This window comes from Ictidomys tridecemlineatus, chromosome 16, assembly GCF_052094955.1.
Source record: "Ictidomys tridecemlineatus isolate mIctTri1 chromosome 16, mIctTri1.hap1, whole genome shotgun sequence".
Classification (NCBI taxonomy): Eukaryota; Metazoa; Chordata; class Mammalia; order Rodentia; family Sciuridae; genus Ictidomys; species Ictidomys tridecemlineatus.
Genome location: NC_135492.1, coordinates 30,049,092 through 30,065,589, shown reverse-complemented (window position 1 = coordinate 30,065,589; position 16,498 = coordinate 30,049,092). Strand labels below are relative to the sequence as shown.

The window sequence follows — 16,498 nt, the reverse complement described above, 5'->3', positions numbered from 1 at the left end:
TGGTATTAGTGAAGGGCACAATAGCATTATGTTATCACACAGATGTCTCAATACTCTAACATCGTCTTTTGGAATGAATGCCATTTTTCTTCTTCCATACACTATAACATCTATGAGGTACCACTGCCTAAATAGCAAGAAAGGGTTTTGTCGGGAGTTCTCCACTTATCTATTTTATTATGAAGTCTACACTTAAAAAATGAGTCACATCCCCAGCACTTTATTGTATTTTATTTAGAGAAGAGATCTTGCTGAATTTCTAAGTGCCTCACTGAGTTTCTGAGACAGGCTTTGAAATCATTATCCTTCTGCCTCAGATTTCTGAGTCATTGAAATTAAAAGATTTCACCACTACTGTGGCTTATTTGCTTTTTAATTTTTTTAGCTGTTGATACAGCTTTATTATATTTATTTTTATGTGGTGCTGTGAACTGAACCCATTACCTCACACATGCCTGGCAAGTGTGCTTCTACTGAGGCCCAGGCTCATCCCTGCTTATTTGCATTTTAAAAGAACCAACATTGACGTTCTTCTCATGTATGTTAATTTTCAATAGCTTCTAATTTTTCTCTATTGTTTAGATTTTCTTTCCCCTTAGTTATTTAAAATGTACTTTTCCAAATATTTAGATAAATATTTTACTAACAAATTCCTAGTCATTTTATGGCTTACTAATTTATGTTTTTTTTAAACTTGACTTTAGAGGCATGCCACTTTTGACAGCCTTATGGAGGTTTAATTGGCACATATTTGTCTGTATATATCTTATGTGTATATTTTTATCTTATTGTATATGTACAAACCCATGAAACCAGCATCAAAATCAACAAAATTATCATGTCCATTACTATGACTCCTAGAGTTACTTTAAATCCCACATTTTAATCTCCTTTACAATATTTTACCTAATAAATCTGATATTCTTGAACACAGTAAGAATAGGCAAACATAAAACTGATAGGGATCCTGGAATTATCACAAATTAAACAAACCATGTATTATTCTCTACATCAAGAAATTGAACATTAATGATGTTCTGAAAATCACTTCATTCTCTCTTCCTCTTAAAACCCCTCCATAATCCCCAATGGTGATTACTCTTTTTGTTTTCTATATAGGGCTATTCATTTCTTTCAAAAAAGCAAATAATAAAAAAGAAGGGTTACTCCTTTTTTACTCAATATAAAAAGAGGTAATCTGTTTGGTTCTTTTAAACCCTGACCTCACATCAGCCCACTGTTCTCTGATAGAAGAGGATTGAGGTAAATCCTGATATGTAGAAGGAGGAGGCTAAGGTAGGACATAATGCTGGGGCCTGCTAAGAGAGGATCCAAGAGAATAAGTGGTAGGATGCATAAAAAGAGAAAAGAAGAGGAGAAAGGAAATTGGAAACCAGGGTAAATCTCAAATGGAACAGGTCAGCTGGTGTAACAATGGTAGAGCAAGCAGGTCAGCATTTAGATAGGTGAAAATAAAAAGCCTGAATTTTAAAAAGTGTCATCTCTGGAGCAGCTATCCAAGCTACAAGCAGGTAAAATGTTCACACTTTTTTTTCACTCTCATTACCCAAGAGGAACCCATTCCCAAACCCACTGGAAGGGTTCTACTACTGTCACCACAGTTTCTAATTTATGCCAACTGGGCTTCAATTTATCTTCTTCCTCACCTTCTGTATCCTATTTATTCCCTTCTACATCCTTATCAGACAATTTTTTTCTCCTCATTCTCATTCTCATTCTTTATTTTGGTCTTTCCTGCTTGCATTATTCTTCATTTTCTTATTCTTCAGGTCCCTGGCATTAAAAGAGCACTACCTGTTGACCTTCTCTGACATTGTGCTAAAGTGGTGTTTAGATTTGTTTGAAAACTAGGTCTCAGTGTCCAGGTTGGAGAATCCTAGACAGAAGAGTGTGGTGGAAGCTGGCAGATTAGTTCCCAGTGGTAAAGGCAACAGTGATGGGGGTCAGTTAGAGCATTTCTATAGAATGCTTGTTCCACTTCAGTTCTGTGTGGGATTAGAATTAATGGTCCATAGTATATGCCTTAGTAGATAGTTTACCACCCCATTTTCAAAGTGTCATTAACTTTTACCTTGCCAGAGCAGGCTAGACAATTCCAATCACTTAACATGTCTGTTACAATTAGTCTCTTCTGTGTGTTTTCTTCTTTTTTTTTTCTTTCTGGTAAGTGTACAATAGTCTCTCTGTTGGCTTAAATTTTAGCTCCTCAAATAGTGTTGCTTTGTACTCGTGTTCATATATTTATGTATCAATTGAATATTTCCTCCTATGTGATTTTTAAAAAATTATCATTTCTACAGTACTCTGTTGATATGTATTTTACCCCAAAGAAGTAATTGAGAGTGGGTTTCTCAATATTTTGTGCTATTAAAAATGTGACAACTATACTCCAAATTAAGGAAAACCCTTTTTAACTGTATGGTCAAGGTCTTCTGACACATAGGTTACTGATCACAGTATGTCTTTAATGTTTGTATGAGATCTTCAAAAAGTATACATTGTTTCTCATATGTATATAGCCTTACCATTTTATATGTGCCAGACTAGCCTATGGCAGGTCCTGTCATGATGCTATTTTAACTTTTCAAAGGAATCTTGAAATTCTGATGCAGAGTCAAAACTTTATCTGAACTTTGTAAGGCCTTGCATAGATTGCCTATTAGTCTAAAATTAGGTACCCAAATATGGAAGCATCTTACTGTTTTATTTAGCTTTTATATGGCTGTGACTAAAATTAAGTACAAGAAAAATTTTAGAGGAGGAAGAGTTTATTTTGGGGCTCAAAGTTTCAGAGGTCTCAGTGCAGACATGGCTAACTTCATTCCTCAGGGTCTGGAATGAGAAAAAATACAATGGCAGTAGAGTGTGGTGGAAAAAAGAAGCTGAAAAGATGTTGCCAAGAAACAGACAGTACTTGGCTCATTCGAGAGAAAATATAAACCCCAAAGACCTGACACCATGGATAATTCTCCTTTTGCTATTCCGTTCTTGCCTCTAGCTACCACTCAATCCTTATCAGAAGATTAATTTACTGAATAGGTAAAACTCTCATGAACTTATCATTTCACATCTAAACCTTCTTGCATTGTCTCTTACATAAGCTTCTGGGGGAAAATTAATATCTAAATCATAACACTTATATTTCCAAGAAGCCACGTACCTATCTCTGTTTCCTGAATTTTATGAGGCTTGAGATAGCCTGCTTAAAATATGACATTATAATTGAGATTCATTGGCCAATTTGAAATCCCAGATAGGTGACTTGGTTAGAAAACTAAGTCATTTTATGGACATCTCATGCCTGCATGACATGAGGTGGTTTAATGCAGCAATACATTATTTGAATATCTTTATTCCTAGTTGGGGTTGGGTATAAACAGATCATCTGAATATTGTGAAAAAATTTCTTTACAGCTAACAATTTAGATATACTTGTATTAAAATAATTATAATTTTTTTCAAATCCCTGATGTAATACAACTCAGGAAAAAATATATGGCTACTTTTGTATTAAAGTCCTCCCAGTCAAAAGCAGTAATTGTGAATTCTTTATCATAGGAATACTAAGGAACACATCTCTTGAATTTTGTACTTTCAAATAGCCATCATTACATGGCATTGCCATTAACAAGTTTTATGGATTAAGTACCATGAAATAAATATCTAAAACAATGTTATATTTAGATCTCAGATCCTGCCCAAATTAGTATCCATCATTTTTTTATTATTAATATCATTTATTTTTTAAAAAGAAAAAATTTTGATATTGTTTTCTGTTATAAATTGTAAACATTACATAATAGCATAAATGACATTTGAATGCTTGCTTGAGACAATATTCTAAAAAATGGATGCATATGTTTTCTAAAACATTCAGCAAAAATATTTGTAGCTCAACTCAAATACAAAACATTTATTTCCACAGAGATGATCAAATTAACTACATCTACAGAGGAAATATTTTCTTGTTTGCAGCTAAAATACATGTTCTGGTTGTCAAATCATTTCTAAATAAATGTACTTAATTTGGTGAATATATGCCCACATAGACATAGACTCAAAGAAATTTAAAATAATGTATAGACTTATTAGGAAATAAAAATAATAACTTCCAATTACTTGCTTACTTCACAAAAAATAACTGAGACAAAGCTTTATATTGATAACCTATCATCATAATTATTATTAAAATGAGAAGCAGATAGATAATCTGAAGGTTAGAGAAGTCAAACAATTTTTTCACAATTTTACTAATAAGACTATATATTATGTCTGTTTCATCTAGTCACAGGCAACAACAACCAATGGTTTTAAAAGTGTTACAAAAATATTATATATATATATATATATATATATATATATATATATATATATATATATATATATATATAATAAAACACTTAATATAGGTAGCCTAGGAGCAAGAAAGCAGCTGTGGCATGGCTGTGGAGAATTCTGCCTTGCCCTCCTTCTGCTCCACTTCACCTAGCCTGCCCACATGCTCACTGCTATATCATTATGGAGGGTTATCACACCAAAAACATCTCACCTTAAAACAATTTAATACAACTCAACCAGAAAATGGAGGAGGAAAACACATGCCACAAATTCTCAGGTGGAATGCAAACCAAGAAACTGAAGGATGTGTATGTCATAACTTTCTTAGATGAGGGTCAGCAAATATGTTTCGCAAAGAACCAAAGAGTAAACAGCTAGAATTTTCAGACTCTATGGTTTCTTCCACTTACCCAACTCTAACCATAGGGCTGAAAAAGAAGGAAAGCCAAGGTGTAAAGGATCAGTAAATGCAGTCAAAAATAATGCAGAAGGTGGTGGCAATGGTAAATTTGCCTATTGGGTAATAGTTTGAGTAGAGAATGAGTAGTGATATTAGAGGTATTAGAACTGTAGGAGTAATTGTGATTTTCACCTGGGGTGGGTTGATTACAGTTCTGTTCTGGAAAAGAAAATTGCAGTCTTATAGAAAAGCAGAGGGAAAAGATATGGATAAGCAGTGAGATATATGTGCCTTGAAACTGAGGCAGAGGCAAGATACAAATTGAAGCCTGTGAGACTCTAGCCTGTGCTTTCAGTCATGGCTTTAATGCCTCTAGAAAGTTCACCTTATAATCCAAGCATTTGGAACCAAGAAACCTGTTGACTTTTCATGTACTAAGACATTATGAGATTTCACAGAAGAAAACAAAGTTATGGAAGGCTAAGAGACTTTCTACAAATCACAGTTATTGAAATGAAAGAAGAACTATATTTCTTGGTTTTCCTGCACCACTACTATAACTGCTTCAAATAATAACTGAATAAAAGTTGGCATCTACAAAGCACTCATAGAATGCATTTATTGTCTCAATTATTCTTCACATTACCCTGTAGAGACACAACTGACTTTTCTGATCTCGTGCTACATTTAAGAATCAATGCCAAAAACCATAACTGATTTGCCAAAGATTATACTACCCAGAGGAAATAGAGCTAAGGCATGAACCCTGGTGTGGTGTCTGAGCCCAGGCTCTGCACCACCAGACTGTACTGACCACAGATTCCTTTTCACTCCACTGCTCTTTGGGGCAATGAGACAGCATATCACATTTCTAAGAAATACTCAGAAGCCTCTACATTTTGAAAGAGTACTAATATGCTAAACATGGTATGTACAGCATCAAACAAAAAATTAAGCAGTAGCTGTGCTATCACACAATGAGTATCTATGGTCTCAAAGTTCTTAATACACTGCCTGTCAAGGAACAGCTATAAAGAATTTCTAAAGGAGTTTCCTTATGGAAACCATCCAGACTTTGGTAATGAAACATTTTCCTTATTTTTTTGTAGTTTTAGATGGACAGTATGCCTTTATTTTATTGCTTATTCATGTATTTGGTGCTAAGGATCAAACCCAGTGCCCCACACATATTAGGCAAGCTATTTTGCCACTAAGCCACTGACCAAACCTGGAAATAAAACCTTGCATAATACTGATAGCAGGTTTAATATTTCTCTTCCCATTCCCTGTGTCTAAGCTCTTGACATAATGACAGATTCACAGGTTTTTTAAGAAATAATAATTCACAGATGATGCATCCCCTTTACCAAATTTCCTGAAATGCGAACATCCTGAAAAATAATAACCAGACACCTGACCAGAATGCTGCTGTGAAACAGTCTATGCAGAGTATTTCCATGGCCATAAGGCTCCATTGGGCTCTTCTTCTCTAGTCCACTAACCTTTGGCTCTCCCCTACCTCACTAACCCCCAACAGCCTGTCATCTTCTAATTTTAATAATGTTATATAAGTGGAATTTATAGTAAGTTCTACTGTAGGGATAATGGTACATTACTGAGAATAATACTTTGGAAATAAATTCAGTTTTATTCACAAAATATTTCAGCCTTGCTTAGCATTGAACTTTCTATAGTTCCTTGGAAATATAGAAACTTTGACAGTAGTAAATAAAAGACAAATACAATAGGGCAAGTTATATAACCCAAGAAACAGTGAACAAGAAGTGTGGCCAACCACCTTGACATTCCCAGGGACTAAAAAAATATTAACCACTGAAACAGGGACAATGTAGGGCAAAATAAATTGATCCGGTTACCCTACACTCACATGTGCAACTTCTAGACATATGGTCTAAATGGTCTCTCTCTCTTCAACATATCCTTTGTGGTAATATAACAATGCTCAATATCAGCAGAAACTTCTAAGAGAACAGCTTCAAAGAAAGTAGAGCAACAAACCGTGAGACCAAAGAAATATATTCTGAACCTAAATCCTACTTCCATGAACGTTTTTAGTTAAAAATATTAATAGGATGATCGGTATGTATGAAACAAGATTCTGATTTTATTCTTCAACTGAAACTACCACACTTGGAAAAAAAACATGTATGTTCACTTTTCTGATGTGAGATATTTTATTTTAATTACAAATCTTTCTCTAGCTGGGGATATAGCTCAGTTGGTAGAGTGCTTGCCTTGCATGCAAAAGGCCTTGTGTTCAATCCCCAGCACCAAAATAATAATAATAATAATAATAAAAATCTTAGTCTAAAAATTAATATAATGATTTTACTTGAAACATGGACAAGAATCAAAGCTTTTTACCCTGTAATAAGTTAAATATATGGAAATGAAATAATCTGATTATTTAATCATCAAATTGAAATTATCAAGTCTAATTATCAAAGTTCAGAATGAAATAAAATGGATATACTGGCTGTCTGATACACATATGCACATCTGTGCAAACACACACACACTTGAAGATACATTACATAGTTTTACCATGTAAAATGAGATGCATTTGGAGGATGCAGAGGGCAAAATATCTGTCATTGTTACTGTGCACCTCCTTCTCTGACCTAGACTGTGAGGGCGGGACCCTCCCTTCAACAGGCATTTTCAGCAACATTTTTTTTTCCTCAGAATAACAAGAAATAAGGTCTGGATCACCAGCACTTTCTCTGTCTGCTAAAACAGGGTCTTGAATGATGGACAGCACCTTTGAAGGGTTGTCCACAGAATGGGTTTTACTTTCAGGGTTAATGTGTAAGGTGAGAAAAGGAAGCAAAGAGAAGATGTGCTTTTCACTTCCAGTTTCATACGAAGAATCAAGCCAAGAATTTTCTGTAACCAAGAACAATGTCGTTTGAAAAGCACTGTGAGAAATTTGGATAGTAACTTTAAAACCTGCATAACTAGTGAGCAGGGAGGTATGCACCGCCTGGTAGAATCCCAGCTGCAGCCACACATCTCTCTACAGCCCAAGTAGCTTAGCATCCATGCCAGGGTACCCAGTCGCTCACTGCCAGCTCCTCTCTCTGCCACTCCTCTGGGCCCAGACCATGCGCTCCTTTGGGCGCCTCTGGAACAGCTCGCTCCCTGCTTCCCAGGGGCATGGACTGTTTGACAGACACAAAGGCCCTTGGGCTGGGATGGCGGGCCGGAAAGGCCGAGGAGGCTCTGCTCCTGGCACTCCTGCTGACCCTGATGGTGCCCCAGGCAGGCCGAGGGGGCGCTGCAGGAACCACCTCACTGCAGCACGCTGGAGGCGGAGCTGGAGCACCTCTGGGAGAGCCTGCTGGCGCGCTTGTTGGTTGCCTCACAGCACATAGAGGCTGCCATCCAGAGTGGCAGCAGCAATTACTTGCTAGGCATCAAGTGGCTACATCAGCTATACTACAACGTGGGAATTGGCTTCCACATACAGGTGCTCCCAGACGGTCCCATAGGTGGCTTGCATGCAAACACCAGCAACAATCTGCTGGAGCTCTCCCCAGTGAATCAGGGTATTATGAGCATCTTCAGAGTGGCCAGCAGATTATTCCTCAATAGGAAGGATCAATATTTTATCACTATACTCAGAATAGCACATATTTAAAACTCATGAATTCTTTATTTCTGGAATTTTCCATGCAACAACTTAGACCTGCAGCTGACCTAGTAACTAAAATTATGGAAAGGAAACTGAATAAGAGGGACCTCCTGTGATAAGAAAAAAAAAGAAAAAGAAAGAAAGAAAGAAAAGTTATGATGGTCTTTTCTATGACCTACTTAAGGCCCAAAGATTTACATATTTCTACACATTTTTCAACAGGTATCCTACAGCAATCCTGACACAGGCATTATTATTATGCCATCTTTACAGAAAAGGAAAGAAAAATCCTGAGATGTTGAGTAGTGTGCCCAGGCTACGTGGCTGTGCCATGGCAGAGCCAGAATTTGAGCCCAGGCAGTCAGTCAGATTTCTAAGTTCACATTCTTACCTAACATTTTGCATTACCTCTTTTCAATTTGTAACTATTATATATTCCTAAAGACGTTAATAGTAACAACACAAAATTGTATTAAATAAAGGATGTTTTCAATGAAGAATTCAGAATTCTTTTATATTTTAATTACTAAATGCTTTTCAAAATTACCTGACAGCGAATATTCTTTATTTCATCACAAAATCAGATAAATTATTAATTTGTACCCATGGCATTTACAATTTTTCAAATTCATAAACAGTCTGGTAGCTGAAGGCCAAGCTCTAAATAACTAGATAGTCCACTCACAAACAAGGATCAGAGATCAGCCAAACGCAGGTTGCCAATATCTTTTTTCACTTCAAATTGAATTGACACAAGTACATTTCAAATTCATTTCTACAAAATTCTTAAATTTAGCTATAATTTCACTAAGTAACTTTAGTCCAAATATGGCAGCTTCTATCCAGACTGAAATTAAGAAAAAAAATGTTAATAAATGTATCAGGAGTGAATTACTTTTCCAAAGTTCTTGGAATGATGTAGATTTCAAAATTTGCAAAATTCTAAAAAGCACTGGTAAATGATAATTTAGAGTACTAAATTAGGCAATAATGGGATGTCAATGATTTTTATAGAATCCAAAAACCAAAACCAACACTGTGACTCCAAGATAAGAGCTTGCCTAATGCAATGGGAGTCTCTGAGCTGGACCTATTGCCTCACATGTTTTAAAGGTTTGTAAAAAAACTTTAAATTATATTAACTTGCCAAAATTAACCTAGATACCTTTGCTTACTTTGGATTCAATACATACAACTATCTAAACATTCACTAAGAAATATATATTTCAAATTTCAAATTTCCAAAATAAACTGCATACACAACCATCAATACACACACACACACACACACACACACACACACACACACACACACAAACTTGCATCTCAAAATAATTAAACAAACAAACAAACAAACAAATAAATAAATAAATATAAAAAGGGTCTCATCATTTCAGAAAAAGATCTATCCTATCAGTTGATCAGGCCAGAAATCCTAAGTGTTATCCATGGCTGCTTGCCAATACCATATCAAAAAATATTATTGATTATAGTTTTGAATTACAGAAATAACTGACACTGCTAAACAAACTGAGGTTAGTCTAAATAAAACCTACATAACAAGCATAAAATTGTTTTATTTTGCACAATGAACTTTTGGTCAAATGTTTCAGAGTTTTTAAAAAAATATCTAGTGGTGCAGAACACAGCTGAAGCCATATGATTTTTGCCTGCAAACCATTTGGGCAACAGTAAAAGTAAAATGCCTTTCCATCTTTAGCCAAAAGTGAAATTTTTTTTTCAAATTGAAAGCCAATCTTCTACACAAAAGAAGAAAAAGAAAAACAATATGAGAAAAAATTATCAAGAGCATGAAAAAAGTTCAGCGAGAAAATTGTAAAGAAGAATTAGGCTGATGCAGAAGAGAGCATGGTGTGTAGACCTGGGTTGGAATCCTAGCTCATCCTTTGTGCTCTTGGGTAAGTTATCAGCTCTAATCTGCAGTTGTGAGGATTCTAAGTGAAACTAATTATACTTGCCTCAGAATCCAATTGGAGGAAGGAAAAAAGATGTTTCAAGAGGTCCTCAATATATAATAGCCACTAAAACTATTAGTAGGCTATATAAGTAATTTTTCAAGTTGGAAAATAAGACTTATGGTTTCTCTTTAAACTGAAAAAAAATTACATGTAAGCATAAAAGCTCAACATGAGATAACATTAACAAGTAGTAGGAGTGGAGAAGAGGTTCCTCTTTCTTGATAAAAATCTCTCACTCTTGTTTTGTCTGCAAACTGAGGAAATTTAAAGCTGATGCAATCTTTTAATGTGTAGGATGCTTCCAGACAAATATTCCTATTGCCATGCAATGGAGCTGGTGACGTATGCTGTGTTCACAACTCTGACTATTTCAAAAAGTAAGAAAATGGTAAAAGAAGCACATAAGACAAAAAAGGTACCATTATACACTTTGGGATGGCTCTCCAACCTTTAGTTTCCATGGAAAGAGAAAGAGCCACTTGAAATTTTTATTCTTTTATAGGGGACACACAAGGGGAAGTTCCATGGAGCATTTTATCTCAAAAAGTGCAAAGGGATAGGATTCCTAAGGAACAGGAGTGTGTAACTCAACCTCACTGAGTGATTTCCAAAATTGGAACCACACCTTATTATTGGAGTGAGGGTAAAAATCAAATATATTGTGGGGTGCAATAATCATTCAGTACCCCTTACTCAGAACTTAAATGTGTGTACTGTCCAGAGAGGTTCCCAACATCTTTCAGGCTAAAAAGCACCTCTGCTGGTACAGAACACATCTGATGACATATGATTTTTCCTGTCAACAATATGGGCAGGAGCAATGCAGGACTGTCTTTCCATCTTCAACTAAAAGTAGAATTTCATTAGAAACAAAAAACTATACATCTTTGAGTAACACATAAACTTGTAAAAAATGTCTTGCATATACTGATTTATAATATCTTACACAGCTAGCCATGTGGAGCATGCCTTTAATCCCAGTGGCTCAGGAGGCTTAGATAGGAGGATCACAATTTCAATGTCACCCTCAGGAATTACAAGGCACTGAGCTACTCAGTGAGACCCTATTTCTATATAAAATATAAAAATGGGGTTGGTTGTAACTCAGTGATTAAGTGCCCCTGAGTTCAATCTTCAGTAACTCTGAGTGATATTTGCTAGAATATTTCTATAAAACTCTGCACTGCCATTTGCTCAGCCTAACAATTTTCTAAGGCAATGAGATATTGAGTCTTTCTTCCTTCCTTCCTTCCTTCCTTCCTTCCTTCCTTCCTTCCTTCCTTCCTTCCTTCCTTTCTTTCTTTCTTTCTTTCTTCTTTCTTTCTTTCTTTCTTTCTTTCTTTCTTTCTTTCTTTCTTTCTTTCTTTCTTTCTTTCTTTCTTTCTTTCTTTCTTTCTTTCTTTCTTTCTTTCTTTCTTTCTTCTTTCTTCCTTCCTTCCTTCCTTCCTTCCTTCCTTCCTTCTTTCTTTCTTTTTTTCTTTCTTTCTTTCTTTCTTTTTTGTTTCACCCAAACAAAAAAGGCATCTCTTATGATTGAATTTGATATAAAGTTTATATCTAAATTATTTTTCATAAAAAATAAAAATGATAGCAGTTACCACATTTTCTAAGGTAATTAATACTTTTAGAATTTTTAAATATGACTTTTACATATATTTCAGGATTGTTTTCCTGTTTCAATAACCAAAATGGAAATATTTGCTAAATAAGCTTAAAAATACTATAGATTCAAACAGTCTTTGGAGGCCAAGGTGGACAAATGACCAAACTGGGCTTAAAGAGAAGATTTCATTGGTGATTCATTATGGGAGAATAAAAGTTTATACCACAGTTACTTTCATAATTTTAATAAAATCTATTCAGAAATTTGTCTTAGGAATATCTGCTTTCAACAACAAAGCACAACAAAATCTTTTTACACTTACATAAAATTTCTTCATTTAAGTGAAGCCACTTGGCTGCATAAATATATTTTAATCCAAGCTTTCATGATTCTTTTGAAAATTATTATTTTTTAAAACCTTTATAGTCAGAATATTGTCTTTAGATTAAAAATACAATCTTTTAAAATGTATACCAAATATTGTTGTTAACAACTTAAATCTCAAAATAAAAAAAACCTGTCTGGCATTATAAAAATATCTTGAATTAGAGATAGGAAAGAAAACCTTGAAATAATGCTTAACCAATCACAAAGAGACTATTCTGTAATAGATTGCCTTTAATTAGACAAAAGTAAATAAAATTGATAAGATAAAATTGATAAGATTGATAAGATAGAGAAAGTGATATCAAATGCAGCTCAATAAAAAAAAAAAAAAAAAAACGAGAGAAAGTCCACAGCTGTACAAGTAAACAATAGGCCTGGCCAAATTAATACTAGAAGCTGGACACAATTCAGGGGTAAGAGTGACACCTAAACATCTATTGAAGAACAGAACTATGAGCTGCAAAGAATAATGTTACATGGGCACTGGCTGAAAAATAACAAAGCTATTCTCAAAATAGCTGTTCAATAAAGACTGAGTTACGACTCTTAAATGAGGATATTCTTTTCAAATTATTGGTAATTTATTTGGTTCACTTAATATGCAAATGGTGCCAGGAGGTATGATCAATTGTATTTGAAGCTTTAATGTTTAGAGCAACCTACTTTCTAAGGACACAGAGAAGCCCAGAAAAATGTCTTGCAAACATGGAGACAGAAGATGGCAATCTACATCTCAAAAAGTTGGTCTCAAAGGAAATCATTCCAGCAAGTATCTTGATATAAAAATTCAAGAATTAGGACAAATAAATATCTGTGTAACTCAATCTATTCATTGTCTAATGAGATCCCTGTGACACTGATGCAGCCCATTAGGATACACATATACTGTCCCTGCCCCTTGGTTGAATGAATGTACAATTGGATCAAATCACATTCCAACAGCATTGAAAGGCTGACCTGCTGCAACAATAAATAAATAAATAAATAAATTTCTTACTAGAATATTCTAAAGGCATTCAAGGACATAGCTTCTTACCGGATGGGGCTATAGAGACTTGTTTTCTGGTATGGCACATCCATAAAACAATATAGACTACATTTACCTCCTTTGTTTGTGTAACTCCCACTTCTCTTTGTGTCAAAACTTTCCTAGTAAGGATGTTCATATATAAGTTTCATAAAGGATTAGAAGGTGAGTGGAGTTGACTGGTACATGGGCTACCTGGGGCAGGTAGTTAAAACAAAAACAGTAGCAACAGAAAAGAAATATAAGTGCCCAATAAACACTGACAACAAAGTGAAAATGATTTCTCTGTTATTTCTCCACGTATATAATCTGAAGATTTACATGTATTATGTTGTAAGGGAGAATAATACAATCTAGAATTCTTTTGAAATGGGCATGTAGACTATTCAAGTGGAAAAATTCTTAGAGTTTAGGAGATTCCTCATCATGGGTATTTGTTCTGCATATTCTGGCCATCTCCAGCTTTTTTTTTCTCTTGAAGAGAAAATTCTCCAGAAGGCTTAGCTAACCTTGCAACACAGATATCACTGTGAGTTTTCTGGTGCACTTCCTCTTTCCCCAGGAGACAGAATTAACAAGTAGCTTCATTATGGTCTACAAGGAGCTTGGCAAAAATTTTGTTCTACATGTAGGACAATAATTAATACTGGCTGTTTCCAAAGATGACATTCCTACCGAAAAATTTTTTAGACAGATTATAAATAGATGAATATATGCATAGACCTCCACACATTGGATTACAGAATAAGGTCTTTGAATAGTAATTTCAGTAAAAAAAAAAAAAAAAAAAACTAGGACCCAATATTTATATATCCACCTTATCACCCATGTCCTGATATAACCTAATTCTTCCCTCAATTACTCCCCCCCACACACACACACAAGGGGAATGTCAAAAAACTTACCAGCTGTGATCCCAGATGAGGACTTATCTGGATTGGTCTTCTCTGAACTTCTCTCTTTTACCCATAAATGCCTTCTGATAAATAGTCATAGGTCCTGCTGTGACGGCTGAGCCAACGTGCAAATGTGGTTTGGACATATTTCTGCCTAGAACCCTGAAAGGTTTGAATACATCATGAAAACATCTCTTTATCTTGTTCATCTCCCTTTACATGAGATAAATAATGCACCCTCTATGGAATGTGTGTGCCTGGTTACCAGAGTTCTAAGTTCTATTTGGTTCTAATGCTAAAAAATTGAGGTTGATTTGAAAGCTTCATTACCTGGGCCACTTCCTATAATAAGACTATCACAAAGCATTCTTTGGAGTGCTGACGTTTCATCTTTTATATATTTAAACATATGTAAATGAATATGGCCTTTCATTTTGTTGGAAAGTTGTCAGTACATCTTGTAAAATTACTGGAAGGCCAGTAGAATTGACTGATACATGGGCTACCTGGGGCAGGTAGCTAAAACAAAAACAGTAGAAACAGAAAAGAAATATTCAGTGCCAAATAAACACATTGCCTTTTGCCCACATTGGTGAGTGCTTCCAGCAGCCTTTACAGGTGCCCTGTAGTAGACTTGGATGTGGATGTCAGAATTAGAGCCTGGTTTTTCTCTAAGTGGTTTATTCTGGAGGCAGAATAAGAAGATTAGCAAAGAAGAGACATCGGAGAGCACAGACGTGTAAAATCCAGCTGTCCCTGGGCTCCCTTGGTCACTGGTGAGACATTTTTTGAAAGAAATACCTATGGTGGCGACATGATGGCAGCTTTCCACAGAACAAGGCAAACCTGGGCAATCTTTCTGCCTCCCACCACTCACCTTGATTCTGGGACCTGGGTGCTCACCTGCCTTCTTACAACAGTCAAAAAAGCCCTGCCAAGGGGTGCATCCTTAATTGCATCTGGACACTCTGTACTTTACAAAGAAAAAAAAAACAGCATTACTTACTTCTCACCTCTGCCTGCTTGTTTTGATAAGATTCAAAAAAGAGATCTGTATCTTTCTCCCCAAACATCAGGGGTGCAAAAAGTCATATAATACAGATGAGACTTAGTGTTAAAAGAGGGTCAAGGATCTCTTTTTTCAAGGAAAAAACATTTGGCTTTCATTTGTAAATCCAGGAAAACTAATTTCAGATTTTTATAATTCTATATATATCTCCATGTATGTGCCATTAAATAAACATATAATCAAGCACCTTGCTCCTCTCTGCCCTAGTTAAACATGGGGGACCTTGAGATTATCTTCTCATTTGGATGCCTTCACCTGTATATCAATGCAGCAGGGGTGCAGTCCCTTCTTCTTCTCTTTGCAGCATCCTGAACTTCTACCTTTCTTTCAGTCCTGAATACCTTTGGCAGACTCAACATAGGGAGAGATTCAGAAAATTCTGAAATGAACCTAAAGACATTTAATCATCAGACTTTTATTCTATCAATTTTGTTTCATGTTTCTATTTCCTAGTTTTAAATTTATTTTAGTTGTTATTCATAAGTTTACATGGCACAGAATCCATTTTGATAAAATTATACAAGCATAGAAACTCTCATTTATAATTCATAATTTTTTCGACCTGGGAATATAGTACATTGGTAAAGTGCTTGCCTCACATGTAAAGATCTGGTTCAATCCTCAGCACCATGAAAATAAATAATGATATCTTGTCCAGTTAAAAAAATACTTCATAATTACTTTAATTATTCATTTTAATGTCTTTCCTATTTCTATCTATTCTATCTTTCTTGAAGGTTTCTTTGGATAATTTACTGAACTTCTCCCATTTTCCTCTCTCATTTATTGTGGTTTAGCCTCCAATTATCAGCAAAAACATTCCACCTATATTTTTTTTCTTCTTTTGCTCACAATGAGTCTCCATATCCATTTAATTACTGGGATATGTAATAGAGTCATTCTTCTTTATGGGTTAGTGATATTTTATTGTTTATATATACAACAATGTTTCTATCCATTTATTAGTTGATGAGCATCTAGCTTTGTCCCATAGCTCAACTCTTGTTAATTGTTTTGCTATAAATATTGATGTGACTTTGTAACACTGTATTATGCTGATACCAAGTCATATATATATATATATATATATATATATATATATATATATATATATATATATATA

The 16,498-nt window shown here is 35.0% G+C and overlaps 1 protein-coding gene across 5 annotated transcripts in view; it reads right to left on the bottom strand.

Annotated features, from left to right (window-relative positions):
* Positions 1-2,771: 2,771 nt before the first annotated feature.
* The window catches only part of LOC144371511 (zinc finger protein 69-like), an 86,478-nt gene continuing 72,751 nt past the window's right edge, over positions 2,772-16,498 (bottom strand). For 2 of the 5 annotated variants that reach the window (XR_013431476.1, XR_013431475.1), the window contains 2 exons: positions 15,184-15,279; positions 14,316-14,468 (listed from right to left, as the gene is read on the bottom strand). Coding sequence is in view for 2 of the 5 variants with exons in the window: in XM_078033829.1 (XP_077889955.1) it covers positions 14,339-14,468; positions 15,184-15,279 (226 nt within the window). In the remaining 3 variants the exon portion in view is untranslated. Of the gene's footprint in view, positions 2,854-14,315; positions 14,469-15,183; positions 15,280-16,498 lie in introns of those variants that run through there. The other 3 variants (XR_013431474.1, XM_078033829.1, XM_078033830.1) reach the window with 3 other exon arrangements.